Source organism: Castanea sativa, chromosome 5, assembly GCF_040712315.1.
Source record: "Castanea sativa cultivar Marrone di Chiusa Pesio chromosome 5, ASM4071231v1".
Taxonomy (NCBI): Eukaryota; Viridiplantae; Streptophyta; class Magnoliopsida; order Fagales; family Fagaceae; genus Castanea; species Castanea sativa.
This window is the reverse complement of record NC_134017.1, coordinates 36,750,204-36,776,677: the sequence shown is the minus strand read 5'-3', so window position 1 is coordinate 36,776,677 and position 26,474 is coordinate 36,750,204. Positions and strand designations below refer to the sequence as shown.

Here is a 26,474-nt window from a genome sequence, read left to right as displayed (position 1 = left end):
GAATTTGATGATAACCCTGGAAGGCATCCAAAAAGCTCATCCGAGGATGTCCGATCGTGGCATCCACAAGCTGATCAATGTGTGGCATAGGGAACGAGTCTTTTGGGCAGGCTTTGCTTAAATTTGTAAAGTCCACACATACCCTCCACTTTCCGTTCTTCTTTTTCACCACGACCGTGTGTGCCAACCACTCTGGGTAGAAAACTTCTTTTATAGCCTCGGCCCTCTTGAGCTTGAGCACTTCCTCTTTAACAACCTCAAAATGCTCTTTAAAGGAGCGCCGAGGTGGCTGCCTTTTAGGAACAATAGCAGGGTTGACATTTAAATGGTGACAAATGAAGCTTGGGTCAACCCTCGGAGCCTCGTAGGGGTCCCAAGCAAAAACATCGATGTTGTTCTTTAGAAACTCCACCAATTCCATCTTCTCTTGGTGTGGTAAACGTACCCCAACTTGGAAGAACCTTTTAGGATCATCAGCTACCAAAAACTTCTCCAAATCTTCACACATGGTTTCCTCCGATGTCACCACTTCGGGTGCATCCGGAGTTGTTAACTACAATAAGTCCTCTCCGGCCGATATGCATTGCCTTGCCACTGATTGGCTACCACGAATTTCTTCGATGAATTCCCCCGATGGGAACTTTACCTTAACATGTAAGGTGGAGGAGACAGCACCCAAAGCGTGCAGCCAGGGCCTGGCAAGGATGGCTGTGTATGGGGAATATGCGTCGACCACAATAAAATCTACTTCAACCGTTTCCGAGCCAGATTGTACAGGCAACCAAATCTGTCCCTTTGGTATAACGGCCTTCCCCTCAAAACTTATTAACGGCGAGTCGTAAGGGGTGAGGTCCTCCAATTTCAACTTCAGCCCCTTAAATAAGTCAGGGTACATAATATCTGCCCCGCTGCCCTGGTCAATCATTACTCTCCTGACGTCGTAATCCCCTATCCTCAAAGTAACTACTAAGGCGTCATCATGGGGTTGGATGGTCCCAACCTTGTCCTCCTCTGAAAATCCCAAAATGGGCAGATTCACTCTGAGCTTCTTCGGTTTCGCGCCTAACTCCTGGCCCGAGAGTGTGAAACTGCCATCACTCTGGTGGGGCATGAACCGGTCCGGCCAGGTGCAGCGAAGATAACATTTATCGTTCCTAAGGACGGCCGAGATGAATTATTCTTCTAATGGTTAGAGCCAGACTGACTGCCTTGCCCGTTAGGTTGGTATAGGTGCTGCTTCAATTTCCCCTCGCTAACGAGCTGCTCCAAATGGTTCCAGAGAGTCCGAAAATTCTCGGTGGTATGACCGACATCCTGGTGGTACTGGCAGAAGAGATTCTGATTCCGCTTCGCAGGGTCCCCTGCCATCTTACTAGGCCATCTGAAGTAGGGTTCCTTACGAACTTTTTCCAACAGCTGGTGCACTAGCTCTCGGAATACAGTATTAACAGCCTGAGGAGTTGCCGAGCCAAGTTGCCCGGAATAATCTCTCCTCGGCTTATTGTTGTGATATCTGTCCGACCTGAAATCCCTTCTTTCCTACGGGATAACCTTCGCCTTACCCTTACCCTGTTGTTGGTCTTCTTCCACCCTCTTATACTCGTCGATGCGGTCCATGAGGCGACGTACACTCCGTATGGGCTTTTTGGTCAAGGATTTCCTTAAATCATGATCAGTGGGAATACCCACTTTAAAAGTATTAATTGCCACCTCGTCAAAATCTCCATCTATCTCATTGAACATCTCCCAATACCTGTCGGAGTATGCTTTCAATGTTTCACCCTCCCTCATGGCCATAGATAAAAGTGAATCCAGCGGCCGAGGAACTCTGCTGCATGTAATAAACCGTGACGCGAATGCTCTGGTAAGTTCCCCAAATGACCCGACAGACCCCGATTTCAGGCCATTAAACCATCTCATAGCAACAGGTCCCAAGCTAGAAGGGAAGACTTTGCACATCAAGGTCTCGTTGTGAGAATGCACCGCCATTCTCTGATTAAAGTGGCTCACGTGCTCCACCGGGTCTGTCCGGCCGTTATAAATGGTGAAGGTGGGCTGAGTGAACCGCCTGGGGAGCCTCCCATTCTCAATCCTACACGAGAATGGCGATTTGGAAAGTTGGTGTAGCGCCCGACTCATAGCATCGTTCCCCAAGCCCCTAGAGGGGAGCTTCCTACACCTGCGGCCTGATAGGTCACCCTCTTCGCAAGAGGAAGTTTTGCTGGGGGGCAACCACGACCTTGAACTATAACTACTTCCCTAGGATTCCCCAGAAGAAAGATCAGATGGGGGGTGAAGCACGCCTTCGTTTGACGCGGCGCAGCTTCTTCTTGAGGTGGTTTATTTCCCTTTGCATGGCCTTAGCATCATCTTCATGGGTGGCATTGCCTCCACCGCAGGTATGACTCGCGCCAGGATATACAGTGTGAACACTCCCCTATCGATCCCTCCGGCGCTCAAGACGTTCGAAAAGATCTTCGGAAAGATCTTTAGGTGGTGATCCCTAAGATTCTGCATGGTGTGAGCCTAAGCCTGCCATGGTGTTCCAGTTCCTCCAACACTAGATTCCCACAGACGACGCCAATTGTAAGTGCACAATTGCACCAAGACCCGAAGATAGACGTGGGCTCAGGCCCAATAAGCCTTAAACAATAAGATTTGTAGAGTGTGGATTTGAAATCTAGTTTAAGGGTATTGGAAACTTGGCAAACAGGCTAGAGCGCCACTATCTTTACAAATGATAGACAAATATGACAAAGGAACCTCCTCGAACGTAAGCCGATGACGATTTATGTATTGCTTCTCTTTTATGCCAAAATTACAATTCTTAGTTCTTTTTCTGCTAACTGACAGCTTTCTCTCTTTTCACCACCTTCTTCAAGTCTTTAAATAATAGCTGGAAAGTTTAATTCTACTGTTTAGGAGTCATTTCCCCATTAATGCGGCTAGGGAGGTAGGTGCAGGGTCTTTAATGTGGAGGTAGCAGCCTTTTTCACAGATATTTTTACCACGCTGTTGCCTCTAGAGGGTACTTGGATCCCCCTCTTACCCAATAGTTTTTTCAGGACTCTGCCTTTAATCTTCTTGGCAAATCCCAGGGTGCGTGCCGGGCCCATCCGAGGAGGCATTCATCCTCGGACGATTTCTCGGACGCCTATAGTGTAGGCTGGCTTGTGGGCTTAGGGGCCCAATGACAAAAACAAACCGGTATCAATTGATCAAGCCCACAACCCATCTACTTATTTTGTAAATCTCACCCCCCACATATATATATTCTCATATAGGAGCCTGGTTTATCTCCTAACATGTAATACAATAATTATGGCTCACATGGAGAACATTATTCGCATCAAGTAAGATATTTTTTCTATTTGTAGTGGAATAATTTAATAATTTGTGAAGTTGGAGGTTGTACTATACTTGTCTTTTCATTTGTGAATTTATTAATAAGGTTTTCTTTTTTGTGATATAGTAGACTTATCCTGTCGCTTTTTCCACGCCAATGATGACATCTGAATTGAGACCAATCCATAGTTACCAAACTAGTTTCAAGTCATTCTAAAGGGTAAACATACTTGTTTACATGTTTTGCACTTATAAGTAATTAGATGATTTTTTATACTCTCTTATAATCATTGTGATTACATAGGCACCATTAACTCCATTATTGTCTCAAGTATCAAATCCTGCGGATGTTAGTCAGGTAAAATGTAAATGTTTTCATACATGAAATTTTGAAAAAACTTACATGTTTACTTGTTTTACAATTATAAGTAATTAGATGATTTCGTAAATTATTTCTCTTATAATCATTGTGATTACATAGACACCATTAACTCCATCATTGTCTCAAGTATCAAATGATGCAGCTGTTTGTCTAGTAAAATGTAAACATTGCTTTAAGTGACTATCTTCCCTCAGTTGAGCCCTGCCAATCTTCCCTTCTTTTTTTTTTCTTTTTTTTTTTTCATGAACTTGTTAGATTTGTGTGATGTATATTCTTGTTTTAAGTGACTATCTAGAAACTTTTGAATTTCTGTGGTGGATTTGAAGTTTGTTTTTCTGATTGATTTGTATTACGAAGTTTTTGTTGAAGTGGCTTTATGTGTAAGATTTAAGTAGGTCTTGGCTGCCAATTAGGTAGTTGATGGGTTGGGATATTGTTATGGCTTGGCTATGTGTTGTCTTGTTGACGAGTGATTTGGGTTGGCTCTTGATGGTTGATAGTGATGGATGATTTGGGTGTGGCTGGCTATTGATTGTCTCTTGGCTATGCATACCTGGTAATGGGTGATTTGGGTTTTGGCTTGGTCTGTGGTGAGTGACTTTATTAAAAGGTCATTCCTGACTGGCCCTTTGTGTGAGTTCCACCTGTAACAATTTGGTGAGTGACTTATTATATTTTTGGTTGAGGCAAGTTTGGTTTTGGTCCCTCAAATTTAAAACATTTAGTTTTAATTCTTACTCACCAAATGAATATTGGTCAAGTAAAAAATAAATCCATGTGTTTATATTTTCTCTACTCACCAAATGAATAAACTTATTTGTTTATATATATACACAGGGAAATGAAGTTAGGTTCAATTATGAACTAACTCCATGTGTTGAAAATACAAATGCTTGCCTGCAAACACTACACTTTTTTGGTGTGTAAAAAACTAATAAATGGTAAGTTCAATTATAGTGAAATTTTCTCATGTTTGTTTAAGTTCAAAATGTAACTTGATTTTGTTGACATTTTTTCAGGCTAATATTGATTTTGTAGTATTAAGAACAACATTTTTTGGTAGTTTGTCTAATAGTATATTGCAGTGGACATGGCTTGGACAGTATTTTTTGGCAGGTTGTCTGAGAGTATATTGCACAGTGGACATGGCTTGGACAACATTTTTTGGCAGGTTGTCTGAGAGTATATTGGACAGTGGATAGTATTTTTTGGATAGTTTTTTGAACAGCGTATCTGACAACTTAGATAACTGATTGCACATGTAGCAAATTTTTTGAATAATTTTTTGTAACTAAAGAAGCTACTCAAACATGTTACATCTTACATGTGCATGTTTAAGGAACTTCTAGTTAGACATTAATTATATATACAAGTGATTAATATTTTTAAATGCAAAGGCATGTGCTCAACTATTGTTCATTTTTTGAATGCAAGTGATTACGGTTGCTAATGGTTAATGCTAATAGTGGGTCAACTATGTCATATGGCTTTGTTGAAGAGAAAAGATCCTTATGAAAATTATATAAATTTGGTCATTGATAACGAACTATGTTATGCATCAAAAGACTGACCTTTTGTGGAAACATGCGAGTTTTTGAACCTTAAGTCAAAATTTCAACTGTTTATTGAAACTTTGATGACACATGAAATTAATAAAATAACAATGCAAAGACATTAGAAGTGTCTATTTGGGATGCATTTGATATTCTCAATGAATTGAATTGATCCCATTTGTATTCCATTTCTCTGCTAGAAGGCTAAGTTACATATTTTATAAATGGTGTCATTGCAGAAATAGGAGCCATAATGGTAGAAAACATTGTGAGTCTTGTCATTCTGTAAAATCTCAGTTATGAGCATGTGCATGCAATGGAAGCCAATCCACTTTGAAAATTATGAGAACACAATGAGCTTATCAAAATTCTTAAGTGTAACATGGTGCAGTGGTTTCTTTCCATCAGATTTTAAAAAATGCTTATATAAAAGGCACAACTAGAGTGCATAAAAGCTAATCATTTCTTCTCAAAGACAAGCTAATAATTATGGTTCTCATACCATCTAGTAATAATAAAAGGAAATAACCATTTATGCTAGTAGTAGGGCCACCAGATTCACTTGTTATAAACAACAAAAATTCATTGAAATTTTTATCCACAACCAAATGAACAAAACCCAAAACAAAAAGGCTTTATAGCTTAGCTAAATTAGCTTCACAATATACATATGTGATTTCAGTGTTTCAAGAAAGCCAAATAGATATGAGTCATGTTCTTTATATCTAAAATTTCATGAACAATTTCTCCAAAAAAAAAAAGAAAAAATCATGAACAAAGCCAGCTTCATGGTCTTCACTAGTCCCTCCAGCACCTGCCTTTTCATGAACAAAGCCAGCTTCATGATCTTCACTAATTCCTAAAATGATTATATTAGAGTGTAAGAAACTAAGAATACACCCTTAAAATTTATTACATTACTAAGCAAGACTGAAATTTAAAATTCTGTTAAAGTTTAAAAGCAAGACCCCACCTTCTTTAGGATATTGGAAAACAATGTTTCTGTAGGTAGGAAGGAATAGTATCTCCCAAATGGCCATCATAGATAGCAAATAGTCCTAATTCATGTCCCTCAATCTGCATAAATTTAGCAACATGATAATCCTCCATGAGATGATTAGCTTTCCCTTTTACTAGGCTGAAACCAAACTTGATTAACCCTTCATGGCTTCTTCCTTTGCCAGAGCTATATGAGGAACGCCCTCCTACAAGCTACATAACAAAACTACAAATAACAAAAACCTCAATATTAATCTTGCGTGTTTTAGAGGTTGTTATATGGTACAGAGCAAACAAAAGTAGTTGCAAGTTGCAACTTTGAAAACCATTTGCATGAGGTTGCAAGAAGAAGATTAAACGAAGAAATTACTATATTTAATCAACAACTATCATTAAAAAAAAATGAAGCATTGAAAGTTATCAAGATAGGAACTTTTTTTTTTCTTTTCCTTCTTATTTTGGTCTCTATTAGTCTATTTTGCTATGTTTATGATGGTTCTTTTTTGTTTTTCTTTTTTTAGAGAGAGAGGGGGGGGGGGAGACACAGGATGAAAGAAGAGGGTCACCAAAAGTTAGTTATATAAACTGCAAGTCAAAAAACATGCAGTTGGTTCAATTATGATCATCAGTTCTTCCTAAAATATGTGGCCTAACAGTGTAAAAATGTCAGAATCTCTTATACCCAATTTCAGCAACCCTGCAAATATTAGTCCAATTCTGTGCTAAAAGTCCCCCATCAAACTCACTAAAGAAGCAAGAAGATAACTTGAACAGTTGAACTCCTCAAACTAACTAGATGTGCCATCATCACCTTCAAAGCCCCCCAATTATCCATTCTATACAAGTGATTATACAACAAAGAATGATCAATAATCTCACTAAGAACCTGCAAACGTTGAATAATTCAACTGAATAACATCACAAAATTATCATATTCACTCAAGAGTCTATACCTACTAAGAAAATTGGAGACACAAATCAATCACACAACACAAATAATCCTCTAACAAACAATTAAAGACTATGCCTTTTCAGCTTATTGGTTAACCTTTTCACAACACAGAACATATTGATTGGTATTAGAGACAAACTAATAGACACATGAAGTTAAAAAAAAAAAAAAAACCCTTACCTTTGTGTAGGAACCACTAAAACAGCAAGCCTATCCATAAAAGGAATTCAACAACCACTTCAACTTCTTCAACTAAAATTTCAACATCCAACCCCTGTAGCCACCTCCAACCCAGATTTCAACCAAACCAACCTCCCCAATTTCACAAACTGCACAATCAAAAACAATAGTTGATCATTATAATATGAAATGAACAAAAACCCTTCAACTATTAAAACCCTAAAGCCTTAAAGCCCTCCCAAGAAAAAGCCACAAAAGCTAAAAACAAGTAACAAGAACAAACCAAAACTGGGTTATTGAGAATTTCCTCTTACCGATCCAACTGAAAGCCAAAAATGGCTGAACTTTGTTTTTTTGGCTATCAAAAAAAGAAAAAAAAGAAAAAAAGAAGAAGAAGAGAACTCACCTCCTTGCGAAGTCCGATGTAGGAAGCGGTGATTTTAGGGATTTCCGATGAGAAAAAGGCTAGTATCGTCGGAACCAGAGACCCGGGCTAGTGGCTGGGCCCTGAAGAGAGAGCTTCATCAACTTCTCTACACCCGATTCTCTCCAAACCCCAACCTTGCTCTCTGATCTGGGTCTAAAAAGCGCTCGACAAGGGCATGGGGGTTTGGCTTCAAAGGGTGAGTTAATGTTTTTGCTTCAATTTTGCTGATGGGTCTGAGTTGGGTATAATGGCAGCGGTGACGATGAGGTTGCGGGAAGCGTGGAGGTTGAGAGAGACACCGGTTGAAGTGGGAGAGAAAGGGAGAGGAGAGAGCTTTTTACATGAAAAGTGATGCTAAATGAAAAGAAAAGTGTGAGCACACGGATTGCCAACATAGATTATGAGGTGTCAATGTTTTAAGCCATTAGATTAAATCTAGGGCTGAGAAAAGAGGTATTGCACTGGATATGGATCCTAATTTATATTTGTCAATGCTAGACAGAGACGGAAGAGGTAATAATATCACACCGGTTACTACCTCACTGGTCAGAATAAACTAAAAGTATAAAATCACTATTTAAATCCAAGAATTTGTCACATTAGTCTCTCAGTCAAATCCAACAAATATATGTTTTTTTTAAGACAATTATATAATGCCGCTTACGCAAGCTAAAACTAAAACTAAAAGTAAAACTGCCACATTTTGGTTTTGCAAGTCAGATGTCAGAGATTTGTGTCTATGTATGAACTATTATACCATCTAATCTAATCTAAACTATAAGTCTATAAGAGCACTCACAGCAGTGGTGGTATATTGGTATATTGATATTTTTTAGCTTTTTAAATACCAAAAGCATCTTTCAGTGATTTAAATCTATTTTTTTAGGCTCTAATGAACAGTGCATATCTATAGATAGATCGCACTGTTAAATGAAATAAACAAAAAAATTAATTTTTTATTTTGTGTTCACATTACCTTTTTATTGTGGTGTTTTTATTGTAGTGAGATGTATTATTTTATTGTAGTAGATATATTATTTTATTGTGATGTTTATATTATTTTATTGTGTTGAAAGCTAAAATAGATCCACTGCTGCAGCATGTGTGTAGGTAAAATAGATAAAGTAACTTTTGGTGGAGCTAAATTGCTAAATTTTTAGCTCCACTGCTGTGGATGCTCTAATGCCGCTTACGCAAGCTAAAACTAAAACTAAAAGTAAAACTGCCACATTTTGGTTTTGCAAGTCAGATGTCAGAGATTTGTGTCTATGTATGAACTATGATACCATCTAATCTAATCTAAACTATAAGTCTATAAAGAGAAAATTTGAGATATCTCCATTCCCTAGTTCACAACTAGCTTTGGGTACATTTTTTTTTTTTTTCAATCTTTGCATGAAGTGAGAAATTTGAGCAATGGAAGTCACAGAAGAAAATCCTCAAGTTGGTTTTGACTGTGAGGAAAATAACCCAAGAAAAATGGGTGGTTTCTGGGGATTTGTACGGAGACCTATACATTGGTTCAAAATGCTGTGTAAAGAGTTGCATTGGACCTTTGTGTTGGGTGTGATGATTGTGTATGGAGCGAGTCAAGGTGTGGGTGTGGGTGTGGGACTGAGTAGAGTTAGTACACAGTATTACCTGAAAGATGAGCAAAAATTGCAGCCCTCTGAAGCTCAGGTGTATTTTGGAGTTATTCTAATTCCTTGGATTGTTAAGCCTCTTTGGGGCCTCCTCACTGATACTCTTCCGATTCTTAGCCATCGGAGACGCCCATATTTTTTTCTCGCAGGTACCATGTGTTACTATTATTATTATATTTATTTATGACTTTGTATTTTCTACCTCTTTTTATTCATTTAATGTTGGTGTATATATACATCCTATATGATTAGTTGGTACTGAATTTGTGGAGTTACAGGGCTTTTGTTTCCTTATTATGTCCGAAATTTGTATGCGGCTCATGTTCATAAGTGTAACGAATAGTGATTATTATAATGTTTTTGATATCCATTTTAGAAATGATTCTTGTTTCTTCGGTTGTCAGCATATCCAATTTAGTTTTGGAAAAAAAAAATTATTAAAGAATTACAGTTTTGTTTTCCCCTAGATTCCCCTTCGGATGAACAAATATTAGCACATTTGTTCTTTGAAATCAAAACAAGCTTTACCAACAACAATATTATGTTAAAATTTAACATTGTTGCTTTAATGCTAGATGGTCACAAGGCTTCCTTAAACTTCAGTTTTACAACTTATTGCATTTTGTATGCTAAAAGGTTTTTTTTTTTTTTTTTAATTTTTTTTTTTTATAAATGTGTTTTTAAAGAATGCCCGTGATTGTATAGGACATTATGTAGATATTGGTGTATTTTTCATTTAGCCCTCTGTTGTGGGTTTATTCTTTCATCCTCTGCCACGCCTTCCTTAAACGATAATAGTTTCAACTTTCAAGCTCTCAATAAGCTTAACCTCTGTTGGTGTAATTGGTGTTATTCTCAACCACCACCACCACCACCACCCCCCCCCCCCCCCCCCCCGACCTTCCAACAGTTCTTATTGGAGGAGAAAGTGCTATTTGAGCCATAGCTCATTGAATGGGTGGTGGGTGAGAATAACACCAATGACACCAATCAAAAGTCAACATTAGGTGAGTTCAAGTTGGCTCAACTGGTAAAAACTCTTGTTGTCAAATAAGTGATCTAGGGTTTAAGCCCCGCTGTCTCCAAAATCCAATTGGTTTCTTGGCTTGAAAATAAGAGCAATCATCATTGAGTGGACACTATAAAATAGTGTTATTCTCTTTCTTTTATTCTTATTTTTCTTTCTCCTCCATCCTGATTTACATAGAGGATAAATCAGGGTCAGAGATGTTGTAGTTCCACTTGTTGAAGATGAACAACTTTTCCGTTCTTTGGAATTTAATAAGAACCTTGGCAGAAACATTTGAACAGAGGAGCAAAATGAAAAGAAATGTAGTGGAAAGTAGCAACTTTACATGGAAAGCTTTCTTGATGGATGAGGGGAAAACCATATTAACTGTCAAATCTTCCATTTGAAAATTTGGTAATTCCTTCTGGTTGAATTCCTTCTGATATACCTGAAAAATCATAACCTTTTTCCCATTGACAAAAGTAATTTCTTCTGCGTGAAACTACAGATGTTACAAAAGGCGTGTATAGATTGGATTAGAAAAATTAGGAGAAAGAGTGAGCCTGGTGCTCTACAGGAACAGTTCTATTGCAAGTATAGGTATGCAAGAAGCCAGTCCTTTAACCAAGTATAAAATAAAAAAGGCATTCAAGAAATCCTAGCAGAATGACTCATTCAAACTGAGTTACAGCATCAAAAATGAAGAAAATAGGGAGATTTGAAAAGTACAATGCTGATCGTGTCCATAATGTTCTGCTTTTAATTTTCACATCCAGTGGTCATAATGCATACTTTCACATGGATTCTACTGGGGAGATATATCCATTGTTGTTTATTTTGTGTATTATCTGATGCTGCAAAAGCTTATATCACGATTTAGTATGAGACAAGTTTTTTTCTTTTTGGCTCGAGAAAGTTGACCTTTTATTCATGTTATGTGATCTGAAACTAAATGTCTTGTAAGAAGCTTTTTTCCTTTTGTATCTCTTTGGGTGGGAAAAAGAAAAGGAGATACAAAGAAGTTGGATGCTTTTGGTTACCTAAGAGTTTTCCCTCATATAAGTTCTGGTTTTTCTTGGTTTATTCCACATGCTTGTGCCCTGCTGAATGCACATGTTTACTAGAAAGTTCTCACTCAATTAATTTCAGGTTTTCTTGGTGTCATCTCCATGCTTGTGCTATCACTACACAAGAAATTGCATCTTGCATTCGCCTTGTTTTCTCTAATGGCAGGCAGTGCTGGGATAGCTATAGCAGATGTCACCATTGATGCCTGTGTCACACACAACAGTATAAATCATCCTTCCCTTGCTTCAGACATGCAAAGCTTGTGTGGACTGAGCTCTTCCATTGGAGCACTGGTGGGATTTTTACTTAGCGGCATTTTTGTCCACCTAGTTGGGCCTAAGGTTACCTTTTGCTCAATTGCTTGTTCTTCTTCTCACCCCTCTTGACTGCATTCATTTTTCTGCAATTCTTTTAGCCTGTAATTTTATCAGATCCTCGCCTACGTTTTTAATTTGTTCAGCTGCCAAGCAATGAAAGTGATTTGATAATTTAGTTATTCAATTTTTACTAATCTGATTTTTGACAAATGAGATTTGGAGATAAATCCTAGCCTTAAGAAGTTCCGTTCAAATGCATAACATGATATACAATACATGTTGTATTCACACATGCGCCATAAAATTAGCATGTATACACGACATGTTTCAGTTTTCTAAGATGTAAAATTTATATGATCAACTTATTATTCAACATTAGAAGCCTAATACAGAGTATGATTTTAACCTGTCAGGTTTGATTTAAATTATGTTTGAGTGGTTCTCTATAGAATGGATGCAAATATATTTTAATATATATCGGATGTATTTTGAATCCTGTTCCTTCTCAGGTCAAACTTCTTTTGCTATTTTATCTGTTATCAATCTGTTAATAGTGGTAGCCATTTCTTGACAGGGTGTTTTTGGATTGCTTAGTATCCCACCAGGGCTGGTCATTTTGGTAGGAATATTGCTGAGGGAATCCCGTCCATAACTTTGCATACAGACGGGTAAAGTTACCTTACTCTTTTTAGGCACACTTTGTATTTCTGCTTTCTTCTATGCTAACATCAAGATCTATATAGCTTGGTGAAAAGTTACTGGATGCAAGTAAGACAATGTGGGCAACATTGAAATGCCGGGATGTGTGGAGGCCGTGTTTATACATGTACTTATCAATTGCTTTAGGATTGAATATATATGAAGGAATGTTCTACTGGTATACAGATGCCAAGGAAGGTCCATATTTCTCGCAGGTACAATGATTTTTCACCTATTTTTATACAATTTAGGTACATTGTTCTAAAAAATTCCAAGTTCTTCGTCTTTTTAGCTGTTGAACATTTATTCCTCACATGATCACGAAATTGTGCATAGGAGAGAGCCTCTTTGCTCAATGGAATTTCCTGGCCATCCTCATTGGAGAGAGCTCAGTTTGAATCCTAGTGGCAAGGTCCCCTCAGCCTTACTATAACAAACAAAATAAGTTCCAAGCTTACTTCTTCCAATTTTTTTTTCATATACAGAATAATAGCTCCTAATTCTTACCCAGGTCCAGTCAGAGCAGTATACTGAATGATACACAATCTATTCCCAACTTTCCTGCATAAACTGTTATGTTACTGGCTTTTCAGTATATATTTTCTAAATACACAATTATATCCGTCTTATCTGTTATTGAGAATTTCTCCCCCTTGTTGAAATTTCTTTTTCAAAGTGTAGGTATAGATAGATTATGAGCTTGTAGAAAAAAGCTTTAAGAGCTCTAAAGCTCTTTGCAAAAAAAGGGGGTGTGTAGTAGGGTAGGCTCGGTGAAAGAGCTTTTAAGCCACTTAAAGCTCCTATGTAGAAAAAGCAGAAAAAATTGGAGCTTTTAGGGGAAAAAAAAACTACAATTCACTGTTCAATAACTTTAAAGCACTACTCAGTATAATTGCCTAATGCTTTAAATGCTAAAGAAATTTTCAGTTAAAGTTCTATATTGTAAATGGTCTACTAGTAAAGCTCTACAGTTAATGCTCTACTTCGTATAGCAATGCCAAACGGGCACCATATATTGTAGAGTATCTTTTGTTTTGTCAATTGATTTTTTATTATTCCTCTTTGTATGTTTTAAACTGAAATTATTTATCTATTTATGATAAACCTAACAAATGGAAACTCATTATATATATAACCCATGCAGGAGGTTATTGGAACTGATAGTGACGTTTTTTACGAGCTTAGTACATTAAGAAGGCTGACGGGAATATGCGACTCGTCCGCCACTCATATTAAGACGCCTTCTTTTGGCGATTCGAGGTCACACCCCTTACGTGGCGAGGTGAGGCTAAATTATCAAACTGACGAGTCAAGGCTGACGACCTTGATAGTGAAGGTTCTTAGCTGACGTTCTTGTTGGAGACGTACGCAGGCTGACGACAGTGTAGGAGGTACATGTGGGTTGACGACCTTGGCAGGTAAAAGCTAAAGAAGTAATCCAACCATCATTCTTGGCCTATCTTGACTTCTACATACGTGAATATAGGGAAAGTTCTTGCGCTACATGTTCAACCTTAGTCAAGAAGACTCCTATAAGGAAAGGGCTCTATACAATAGGTAAAGATCCACGAATTACTCTTCTAAAAGGAAAGTACTTCTTCACCAAGGCGTTTATTTCGGCTCCATACCACTATATATACCCCAAAACCCTCATGACCCAAAGGTACGCACAATTATCTCAACTCTGGCACTCTAGGGTTGTTTAGAAGATTCTAACTTGATCGTCGGAGGGTTTTTGGCCGGCACCACACCGGTGCTCTCTGTTCGATCATCTATTTTCTCTTCGCAGGTGTTGCTTCGATCTGAGGAGTACTTGCAGCTTACTGGTGATTTCTTCGGCATCATCAGTTGGCGCCGTCTGTGGGAACGACATTTTCGAGTATCTCAGCCTTGCTCTATTCCTGAGACAAAAAGTTGCATGGTACTCACTCGATCGATGGCAACAAATAACAACCAAGGCGACGAACCGCACGCCACAGTTCTAGAAAGGCAGGTCTAAACGCTTGCAGCGGCGGTTGAGCGCCTCACCAAGCAGAATCATGATTTGGAGGAACAGTTGCGACAAAGGACTGCACACCCGAGCGCACCAAAGGAAGACCAGGAAGGTGCTAGTCCGGAAGGAAGGAACGCGGAAGGACCTGAGGGCAGCAATGCTCCGACTAGACCGGAACGACAAGAAACCAACCGACCATCCGTCTCGGACACCTTGCCGACCCACATCGCTGCTGAGATGCAGGAGATGAGGGAACGTATGGACGTAATGATGAACGCCCTTAGAGGACGAGTATCCAGCAACCTGGACGACCTAGTCCACAGGACGGATTCCCCTTTCATAGCGCTCGTGAATTCATGTCCTCTTCCTCCAAAGTTTCGCATGCCACACATGGAGAATTACGACGGATCCAAGGACCCATTGGACCACTTGGAATCCTTCAGAACCCTAATGCATCTTCAGGGCGTACCGGACGAAATCATGTGCAGGGCTTTTCTCACCACTTTGAAAGGGCCTGCGAGGGATTGGTACAGTAGGCTGACGCCTAATTCCATCGGCACTTTTAAGGAACTAGGCGCACAGTTCGTATCACACTTTATTGGAAGTCACCGACACAAGAGGTCTACTGCGTGTATACTGAGTATTAAGCAACGAGAAGACGAGACATTAAGATCATATATAGCCTGCTTTAACAAGGAATCCCTCTCGATAGACGAGGCGGATGACAAGATACTTATGGCAGCCTTCATGAACGGGCTACAAAATGGTAAGTTCTTGTTCTCTCTATGCAAGAATGACCCAAAGACTATGTCAGAATGACCCAAAGACTATGTCCGATGTACATTACAGGGCGACGAAGTACATGAATGCGGAGGATGCCTTGCTCGCCCGAGAGGACAAGCCCAGAAAAAGGGAAAGGCAGGAAGATGCACAACCAGATAGAAGACAAAAAAGGGCAAGAACCAGAGAGCAACGAGATGATCGACGACCCAAGCCGCCTACAGGAAGATTCACAAACTTCACTCCCTTAAATGCGCCCATCGACCAGGTGTTGATGCAGATTAAAGATGAGGAAACTTTGGCCTTTCTTGGCAAACTGAAGGGAGATCCCAACAGGAGACCAAGGGACAAATACTGCTGTTTTCATCAAGATCACGGCCATGACACCGCCAATTGCTACGACTTGAAACACCAAATAGAAGCTCTCATTAGGCGAGGAAGGCTGCAGAGGTTCGTCAACAAGGAGAGGGCGGACCCGTCACAAAGTCAAGCCCCTCGGCAAGACAATGATCGCCCCAGGCAACCTGTAGGAGATATAAGGATGATTGTAGGAGGCACCACGATCGCCGGGTCTTCCAAGAAAGCCCGAAAGACATACATCAGAACGGTCCAGAACGTCCATATGACAGGTCCCGTGCTTGAAAGGTCACGGATTGACAATCCCCCCATTGAATTTTCGGAAGTAGACGCCCGGCGCCTTCATCATCCCCACGACGACGCTTTGGTCGTCACCATACGGGCAGGAGACTATAACATACACTGAGTTCTCGTAGACAATGGTAGTTCAGCAGACATCCTTTACTATTCCGCTTTCCAACATATGGGAATTGAAAAGGAACGACTAATTCCGGCTAACGCCGCGCTCGTTGGCTTTGGAGGGGCGAAGGTACATCCACTTGGCGTTGTCACTTTAGCGGTAACCATTGGAGACTATCCACAGCAAGTCACCCGGAATGTAACATTCCTGGTAGTCGATTGCTCGTCGACTTACAATGCCATCATAGGACGTCCAACCCTCAACTCATGGAAAGCCGTAACCTCGACATACCACTTGATGATAAAATTCCCTACTGATCATGGAATTGGAGAATTGAGAGGAAATCAGGTATCCGCACGCGAATGTTACGTGGCCATGATGGAGATGGACAGTCACATTCAAGCCATGAACATAGAGGACCGTCGGGTGGCGACAGAGCCTGCCGAGAGACTCGAAGACGTACTTCTTGACGAAGCCCACCCGGAGCGAACGACAAAAATCGGCACCCTGGCCGACTCGACGATACGTTAAGAACTCGCAACCTTCTTGAAAGAAAACAAAGACGTGTTTGCATGGAGCCACGAAGACATGCCAGGAATTGACCCGTCAGTCATGGTGCACAGGTTGAATGTGTCGCCATCTTTCCCGCCCGTCCGACAGAAGAAAAGAACCTTTGCCCAAGAAAGAGATCAAGCAATAGCAGAAGAAGTCCGCAAACTGCAAGAGGCGGGATTTATCTGGGAAGTGTATTACCCCGATTGGTTGGCGAACGTCGTGATGGTCAAAAAGAACAATGGGAAATGAAGGATGTACGTCGACTTCACGGACTTAAACAAAGCATGCCCCAAAGATAGCTACCCCCTCCCGCGGGTCGACATCCTGGTGGATTCTATGGCCAAACATCAGCTGCTGAGCTTCATGGATGCATTTTCCGGGTATAACCAAATACGAATGGATGAAGTTGATCAAGAGAAGACTTCGTTCGTAACAAGCCAAGGCCTCTTTTGCTACAAGGTCATGCCCTTCGGCTTGAAAAACGCTGGTGCAACCTATCAGAGGCTCATGAACAAGATGTTTGCACGACAGATTGGAAGAAACGTCCAGGTATATGTCGACGACATGCTGGTCAAAAGTTAGAGGGAAGAAGCTCATCTGGAGGATCTTAAGGAAACATTTGATACCCTTCGCTCCTACAACATGAAGCTCAATCCAAGCAAGTGTGCCTTTGGAGTGACGACAGGAAAGTTCTTAGGGTACATGGTATCCCAAAGAGGGATCGAGGCCAACCCAGACAAGATTCAGGCCATTATGGGGATGACCCCTCCTAAAAATATTAAGGAAGTACAAAGCCTCAATGGTAGGGTCGCCGCACTTAGTAGATTCGTGTCGAAGGCGGCAGATAGATGTCTACCTTTTTTCCGAACATTGAAAAAATCCTTTGAATGGACGGCCGAGTGTCAACAAGCGTTTGAAGATCTGAAGGTCTACCTCTCTTCGCCGCCGTTGCTAAGCCCCTCACAACCAGGAGAAGAACTGTTCTTCTATCTGGCCGTTTCCCTGGCAGCTGTCAGTACGGCCTTAATCAGAGAAGACGACAAGGTTCAACGACCCGTGTACTACGCGAGCAAGGCATTGCATGGTGCAGAAGAGAGATATCCCCCCATGGAAAAACTTGCCTTCGCTTTGGTTACAACGGCCCGTAAACTTAAGCCATATTTCCAAGCCCATACAATAGTCGTCCTAACGGAAAAACCTTTGTGACGAGCAATGAGTAGCCCCGCGGCTGCCGGACGAATGGCACTGTGGTCGATAGAACTAAGCGAATTTGACATACAATATCACCCCCGCATTGCCATCAAGGGACAAGCGGTGGCCAACTTCATCGCGGAATTCACCAGCGCAGAAGGCGAAGAGGAAAAGAACCCCCAATGGAGCATTTTCACTGACGGGTCGTCCAACAAGAAGGCTGGTGGGGTAGGGGTTGTACTTAAATCTCCGGAAGGCGACGAGCTCAAATGTACGATTCGCCTCGATTTTCCTACAACTAACAATGAAGCTGAGTACGAAGCCCTGATAGCAGGCTTAGACCTTGCCCAAGTTGTAGGGGCCGCGAACGTAGTTATTCACTGCGACTCCCAAGTCGTCACAAGCTAGGTAAACGGCGAGTACGAAAGCAAGGGTGAAAGAATGAAGAAGTATTGGGAGCAAGCGAAAAAGAGAATAGATGGGCTACAAGCCAAAATAGTCCAAATTCCAAGAGGAGAAAATGAACATGCCGACCGTCTTTCCAAAGCCGCATCTGCGGAGCCTATGATCACCATTGACAAGGTACTTTCTTTTACTCAGTCCTCACCATTGATTGACGTTGTCAACATACAGGAAATTGGTTCCGAAAACAATTGGACCACACCTTTGATTTCCTACCTAAAAGATGGCACGTTTCCTGATGAGAATGAGGCTGCCAGGAAGCTGAAGGTCCGGTCAGCACGGTTTGTTTTGATAAAGAACGTCTGCTACAAAAGGGGCTTTTCTCGACCGTACCTAAGATGTGTAGACCCCGAAGAAGCAAGCTATGTTATGAAAGAAGTACATGAGGGGATATGCGGCAACCACTGTGGATCACGGTCATTGGTACAAAAGTTGATTCGGGCCGGATACTATTGGCCGACAATGCAAAATGACGCCCAGGTTTATGTGAGAGCTTGCAACAAGTGTCAAAGGTTCAGCAACATCATTCGGCAACCGGCGGAAGAATTGACCCCCATAACCGCCCCATGGCCGTTCGCCAAATGGGGGTTGGATATCATGGGACCATTCCCAATGGCAGCAAGGCAGCTGAAGTTCCTCGTCGTCGGCATCGATTACTTCACCAAATGGGTTGAAGCTGAAGCCCTAGCCACAATCACTGAAAAGAATATAAGGAGTTTTGTATGGAGAAACATTGTTTGTAGGTATGGAATTCCAAGAGTCTTAATTTCGGACAACGGTAAACAATTTGACAACGACTCCTTCCGAGCCTTCTGTTCAGAATTAGGAATCAAGAACCATTATTCCTCCCCAGCCCATCCTCAGGCAAACGGACAAGTGGAAGTCACCAACCGATCCTTGCTTCGAATCATCAAGACTTGGCTCGAAGGGGCAAAGGGCGTATGGCCTGAGATGCTACCCAGCGTGTTATGGGCATACAGAACGACAGTATGAACCCCTACAGGAGAAACCCCTTTCCAGCTGACATACGGAAGTGAAGCGGTCATTCCAGCCGAGATAGGACTCACGAGTTATAGGGTGGACAATCACGACGAGGGAAGAAATGATCAAGAGCTTCGTTTACAACTGGATCTAATTGACGAGGTAAGGGCGGTGGCTGAACAGAGACTCGCACGATACCAAGACCTCGTAGCCAAGCACTACAACTCCCGAGTCAAGCACTGAGACTTCAAAGTCGGAGATCTTGTTTTAAGGAAAGTAATGGGTGCAGCTAGAGATCCCACACAAGGAAAGCTCGGCCCAAACTGGGAAGGACCCTACAAGATTGTATCATGGCTAAGAAAGGGCACCTATCACCTAGAGACTCTTGACGGGCAGAAACTACGACACCCATGGAACGCCGAGCATCTCAGAAAGTACTACCAGTAGAAGATAGCAAGCAGAACATTACTCCTCATTACCAGTTTATGCTCTTTAATTATCCGTCTTAGCTTATTCCTGTCTACAGTATATTTTAAGTCCAAAGGACTGAAAGTTTGTCTTTCTTTTTTGAACAAAATTTTACTTATGCATTCATCGTACTAAGAGGAGGTTCATTCAGAAACGACCAGTAAATTTTTTATGTCTTGAAGAAAACAGCAAATCCTCTACTACTAAGTCTACAAGTTGGACGACCTTATGGCCAAGTTCACAAAGTGGATGGCCTACTACTAAGTCCACAAGTTGGACGACCTTATGGCCAAGTTCACAAAGTGGACGGCCTACTACTAAGTCCCCAAGTTGGAAGACCTTATGGCCAAGTTCACAAAGTGGACGACCTACTTCTAAGTCCACAAAGTGGACGACCTACTTCTAAGTCCACAAAGTGGACGGTCTATTTCTCAGTCCATAGAGTGGACGGCCTATTCCTAAGTCCACAAATTGGGCGACCTATTTCTAAGTCCACAAAGTAAACGGCCTACTTCAAAGTCCACAAAGTGGACGACCTGCTTCTAAGTCCACAAAGTGGACAATCCCATGGCTAAGTCCACCAAGTGGACGGCCTCATAAATAAGTCCACAAAATGGACGACCTTACACCTAAAATCCACAAAGTAGACGACCCCAATCCGAGGCCAACAAGGTGGACGACCTCATTGCTAGGTAGAAGGCCTTATCACCAAGTGCATAAGATGTACAAGGGCAATAAAATGCTGATCTGTTCCCTCTTGGACTCGTCACCTTGCCATGATGCAACAAAGTGACGGTGTAATGTTCAAAGTGACCACATAATAAGTTAGCTGACGGCATTGTTCGTGGAAATGATGGGCGTATAGCCGAATGGATACATCGAACTAGATTAGCTAAAAAAAAAAAAGAAGAGCTGACGCCATTAGGAAATTGACAGGCATACAATTAAGTTTTATCCAACGACGTCGCCCATGAAACTGACAGAATGATAAAAAACGACCCTAAGTTTTCATGGAAAAGAAGCTGACGCTGTCATCAGTTCAAAAAATTGAATTGAAAATGAGAAAAAACCCCGTCACCCATAAGTTGACGAGCTCATCACGAACATATAATTCTGACTTAGAATAAAAAACACACATACTTGAAGCATAAAATGACATTAAAATTAAAATAAATGATGTCTTTACAAAAGCCCAGAAAAATGGGCGTCAAGTACTACAACTTCGTCTACACTTTTCAAAGAGAAAAAAGAAAGAAAATTTTTAAGTTCATAAGGGGGGCCTCAGGGTCTTCCATCGTCTTCGGCAGTAAAAGGCTGACGCAGGAGACATAAGGGCTGACGGCATCTGGGTCGCCATTGTGAGGGTTTGCTGGAGTCAGAGTAACGGATTGATCCGCGGCTGGCTGAGCTAGAACTACGCTGTTGTCTCTGTGACTGTTGTCGTCAGCTTCTTCATTGACGGCATCGCCTGCAGGGGTTGACGGGATGGACTCATCCATTGAAATCCTTGACAAATCCAAGTCAAGATAGACAGATTTTACTTGCTTCAAGCAGTCCTCGAACCCGTCACCGTAGTAGGCAGCACAAGCATCTATGAAGGATGAAGAATCCTTAAACTCCGTCACAGCATCGTTCCTAGCCGTCTCCACTTGGACTAGGATGGATCTCAGCTCCTTTTCCGCCGCCACCTTGGCCTCCGTCTCCAGCTCCCGTCGGCGGGTTTCCTCCGTCAGCTTTTCCTTATAATCCTTCAGCTCCGCGCCCAAGATGCGGTTCGCATCCTTGTACTGCGCCTGCCCGTCAGCCAAGTACTTGACGCGCTCATGCAGACGGGTAATCACCCCTTCCTTGGCGGAGCACCTGTCTGACAGAGCCTTCATGCGAACCATAGCTTGGAAGAAAAAGGGGAGGAGACAACGTCAGGGTATAAAAAATTGGTCGGGCACCAAAGTAGAAAGCGAGGCTCACCCTGGTAAGGTCGAAAAGGCCTGACGCCTTTATCTCGTCAATAGTCTGCTCAGCACAAGGGTCCATTTCCTCATCCTTCAAGATGGACTCCGTCACCTCTACGGCGTAGTCTTTATGGGTCAGCAGACGGCGTACAGATCCCTGGGAGATGGGGCCTGACGAGGTCATTGGCCCCTTACCTGCCCCGTGAATGGACCTGAGAGGTGACGGCCTTCGTGAAGACTTGTCCCCGGGAGTTGGGGCAACCTTCTTCCCTAGACGGTCTTCCCTACCGTCAGGTTTCCTCTTGGCCACGACCTTCCCGACGGGTTTAGGGGCTGACGGTGGGGTCGACTCGCCCCTAGCCTTCTCTTGCTGTTTCTTCTTGGCCGCAGCGGCAGCTCGAACCCTTTGTCTAGCTGACTCCATTTCTGCGAAAAATAAAGGTTAGAAAAAGACAGCGTCAGGATAAGGACAAGAAGTTAAAGGATACTCACGACGACGAGAATAAGCGTTTAATTTGCAAGCTTCCTCCGTCGGTTCAGGACCACCACAATATAAATGAAGAGTATCTAGTGTGATCAAGTCCCGACACTTTCTCTCGTCCAAAGGAATGGCCGTCACTCGACGAATGAAATCCTCTTGCTCCGCGGTAATGCGTGGACGATTGTTAGCTGCAATGAAAGGTGATGGGTTAGGATATCAAGTAAGTAGACAAAGTGAGAAGGTCGACGGGATTAACCTGAATTTCTAACATATGCCCATGTGTTATCAAAACCATTGGGCATTGACTTCCATTCCTGCTAACGGCATACCCAATTTATTCCTTCTACAAAGAAGTATTTGCCTTTCCACTTCCTATTGGAATCAGGCATATCTGACACTAATTTCAACTCCTTTTTCCCTCACCGCAAAATGATATACTCCTTTTGACGAGGAAATGTGTTGAGGACGATAACACAAAAAGAACTCGTCCAAGGTCAGCTGACGGTTTCCACCACTCAGACTACCCCACAAGATCTCGGCACCAATAAAGGTTCGCCAAGCGTTGGGGGCAATCTGGTTGACGGATATCCCAAGGAAGTTAGCTAACTGACAATGCAACGCCGTCAGTGGTAGCCTTAGCCCGGCCGCGAACATGGCATCATACATGCCGACGTCCGCGGTTCGTCCCAAGTAACACCTCTCGCCTTCCTCAGGAAGACGGATGGGAATGTCGTCTGGTATTTGGTAGCGGGACCGCAAACTCTTAAAAACATTCTCTGACATCGTCGAGAGAAACTTGTTGATGGACCACTCTGCGGGTAAGATGAAGGGACGATCATCACCAGAGGATCCCGAGGTACTCTCTAAGGTCCCCTCGTCCTCGTCACTCTCTCCCCCGTCACTGATACTCGCTTTTTCATTAATCCCCTGGTCTTCATCGTCTACCCTTTCTTCGCCACCATCACCACTCACCTCACTTCCTCTAGAACTCTCTACTTCACCGTCAGAAGGAGTTGACGATTCTCTTTCTGACGACCAGGATAGGCCCTCCGCGGGCTCACGACCTGATTGGAAAATGTCGTCATAACCCACTCCTTCGCGGATCGACGATTGATCACTCGGCGTCTCCCTAGACATCTGACTACCTACAAACGACGGGTTTTTATTCTAAGATCCTAGGCAGACAACTTCACTAAAGGGCGTCACTAGAAAAAGTAAAAAGGTAAAGAGAACTTACGTGTAGGAGGACGGTCTCAAGAAGCTGACGGCTGTACGATTGACGGCGTGATAAGATCGGCAGTGACGTATTCTTTCTCTCAAAGTGAACAGGGTGTGAAAAGTGAAAAAAAGGTAAAAAATGAAGTATATATAGGAGAGAGGAGGCGCGAAAGACGAAGCGACACACCCGTCCAGGCACGGAGCCAATCAGTCTACGCCATGTGTCCCACCATTTAATGAAGATGGCGCGAATCACTATGCAAAGACCATTTCCCCAATAACGACAACTCCATGACCCGTCACCCATAGCTGACGGAGTAATGGAGTGGGGGGCAGTTGATAGTGACGTTTTTTACGAACTTAGTACATTAAGAAGGCTGACGGGAATATGCGACTCATCAGCCACTCATATTAAGACGCCTTCTTTTGGCGATTTGAGGTCACACCCCTTACGTGGCGAGGTGAGGCTAAATTATCAAGCTGACGAGTCAAGGCTGACGACCTTGATAGTGAAGGTTCTTAGCTGACGTTCTTGTTGGAGACGTACGCAGGCTGACGACAGTGTAGGAGGTACATGTGGGCTGACGACCTTGGCAGGTAAAAGCTAAAGAAGTAATCCAACCATCATTCTTGACCTATCTTGACTTCTACATACGTGAATATAGGGAAAGTTCTTGCGCTACACGTTCAACCTTAGTCAAGAAGACTCCTATAAGGAAAGGGCTCTATACAATAGGTAACGATCCACGAATTACTCTTCTAAAAGGAAAGTACTTCTTCGCCAAGGCGTTTATTTCGGCTCCATACCACTATATATACCCCAAAACTCTCATGACCCAAAGGTACGCACAATTATCTCAACTCTGGCACCCTAGGGTTGTTTAGAAGATTCTAACTTGATCGTCGGAGAGTTTTTGGCCGGCACCACACCGGTGCTCTCTGTTCGATCATCTATTTTCTCTTCGCAGGTGTTGCTTCGATCTGAGGAGTACTCGCAGCTTACTGGTGATTTCTTCGGCATCATCAGGAACCATATCAGCTGTTGGTGCAATAGGCTCACTTTTTGGGGTCCTAATCTACCAAAACTTGTTAAAAAATCACCCCTTTCATGATATACTTTTCTGGGCTCAGTTGCTCTTTGGTGTATCAGGATTGCTAGATTTGGTATTGGTTTTACGCATAAACTTGAAAATTGGTGTACCAGATTATTTGTTTGCTGTAATTGAAGGAGCCATTTCTCATGTTATTGGTCGTATTAAATGGATGCCTCTTCTTGTACTTAGTTCCAAGCTTTGCCCTGCCGGCATAGAAGGAACTTTCTTTGCTTTGCTTATGTCAATTGATCATGTCGGGATGCTCACATCGTCTTGGGCAGGAGGCCTCTTACTACACTTTTTGAAGGTCACACGAACACAGTTTGACAACCTTTGGATGGCTATATTGATTCGGAGCTTCTTACGATTAGTTCCAATTGGGCTTCTATTTCTAATACCTAGAAGTGATCCCAACTTGTCTATCCTTCCAACTGAAATGTTGAGGACAAAAAACGGTAATGGGATTCTTGAACCCGAGACTGTTGAACTGACCTCCCTCATCAATAGCATTTGACGACAACAGGAACCTACTAAATTTCAACTTGGAATAAAATAGAAATCTGATGGGAATTTGTGGTTGCTGCATTGAAACTACTGGTTTGTTATCTACAACCTGAAGAAGGGTTTCCATGCAATTTGGCCGGAGAATACTGTAGACATGGAAAATTATGAATTAATTCTCTGAGAAACTTTTTGAAAAGTGGGCAATTGCCTGAGTTGTAATATTATAAGGAGATGATAAATAATGTTGCTATGTTGAAACATGGATTACAAAGATGTATTTCGATCATGATTCCTCACTGCTTCAAACCATTGAAGTGTACCTCTGGGAATGTGCTTGAGCGTCCTCGAAAGTCATTCATACTAAAAATTTCAAATGCACAACTAGAGGAAGATTCTGTACATGCAAAAACCTGACAATTCTGGTGAACTATGTTATACATCTCTAGAAGCAATTCTGCTTTAGAATTGGTGTATGCTTGACGTGGAAGGGAAGGCAATGAAGCAGATTCTTTTTTCTCCATCCATTTTGCATTGTTCTTTTCTACTTTTATATATATATACTAGTTGCTAACCCGTGCTATGCACGGGAACCTACTTATTTGTGAGGTAAACTAAAATAATTTTATAAAAAATTAAAGAAATTACACAATTGCATAATTTGCTCTTGTATGACTTTAATTTGTGTTACAGTTTGATAAAGAAGTCATTGTAGGGTATTTGCCTAATAATCTTCATGATTTCAAATTCGGCCAAGAATCACAGGTTTCAACTTTCAAGTACAATTCGTGAAGTGGAGAAGATCTGGGCTATTGAGCCAATTCTATGAAGTGAAGAGGAATAGTTGGGGTTTTTTAGCCCATTTTTTGAAGTGAAAATTTGGGCTTTACAAATTGCCTTAAAAAACACACGGATTTATTGTCTTGTTCTGCATATGACACATCACTCATTCACACTAACTCTATTTCGGGTCAAATTATTATTAAGTTTCATGTCAAACTATTTTTTTTTTAAGATAATGATTTTCTCCAATGCAAAGTAGATGAAACCTAACCTAACTAGATTGATATAGGTTTCTAAAATAGAGAAATGGTACAAATTTTGAGTTTGAGTGTTGGACTTATTAGAGGGATAAAGTTTCACTTTTTGTTAAGTTTTGACTAACCAAAAATAATTTTATTTAAATAGAAAAATTGATAATGATGAGTTTGAGTTTAAGTTAGACGTGTTAAAAAGATAGAATTTTACTCCTTGTTAAGTTTGGACTAAACAAAAATAATTTTATATAAATAAAATGATAATTTTATTTAAAAAATTGTGAGAGCTTCATAAGCTTTGGTTTAATAATAAAGATCATGGTATAAATTATATAGCAAATCAATAAAATCAATCACTTACAAAGTAATAAAATCTATCACATACAATGAGATATCGTGATAACCAAGAGCTTGAGATCATATTTAGAAA

General features: G+C 41.5%; 3 protein-coding genes and 1 long non-coding RNA gene across 4 annotated transcripts; 3 read left to right on the top strand and 1 right to left on the bottom strand.

The window, feature by feature from the left end:
* Positions 1 to 5,837: 5,837 nt before the first annotated feature.
* Positions 5,838 to 8,291, bottom strand: LOC142633906 (uncharacterized). The gene is made up of 4 exons (XR_012843987.1): positions 7,818 to 8,291; positions 7,412 to 7,560; positions 6,254 to 6,505; positions 5,838 to 6,139 (listed from the first exon to the last, which is right to left on the bottom strand). It is a non-coding gene; the product is annotated as an uncharacterized LOC142633906 (long non-coding RNA).
* A 963-nt stretch (positions 8,292 to 9,254) lies between these two features.
* LOC142635129 (putative folate-biopterin transporter 3) lies at positions 9,255 to 11,944 on the top strand. Its single transcript, XM_075809341.1, has 2 exons — positions 9,255 to 9,630; positions 11,640 to 11,944. Exons 1-2 carry the CDS (start codon positions 9,255 to 9,257, stop codon positions 11,942 to 11,944), a joined length of 681 nt encoding a protein of 226 aa, XP_075665456.1.
* Positions 11,945 to 15,429: 3,485 nt separating this feature from the next.
* LOC142635128 (uncharacterized) lies at positions 15,430 to 16,110 on the top strand. The gene has a single exon (XM_075809340.1). The coding sequence runs from the start codon at positions 15,430 to 15,432 to the stop codon at positions 16,108 to 16,110; it is 681 nt and encodes a 226-aa protein (XP_075665455.1).
* A 6,253-nt stretch (positions 16,111 to 22,363) lies between these two features.
* Positions 22,364 to 25,020, top strand: LOC142635127 (putative folate-biopterin transporter 3). Its single transcript, XM_075809339.1, has 2 exons — positions 22,364 to 22,414; positions 24,544 to 25,020. The coding sequence occupies exons 1-2, from the start codon at positions 22,364 to 22,366 to the stop codon at positions 25,018 to 25,020; spliced, it is 528 nt and encodes a 175-aa protein (XP_075665454.1).
* Positions 25,021 to 26,474: the final 1,454 nt, after the last annotated feature.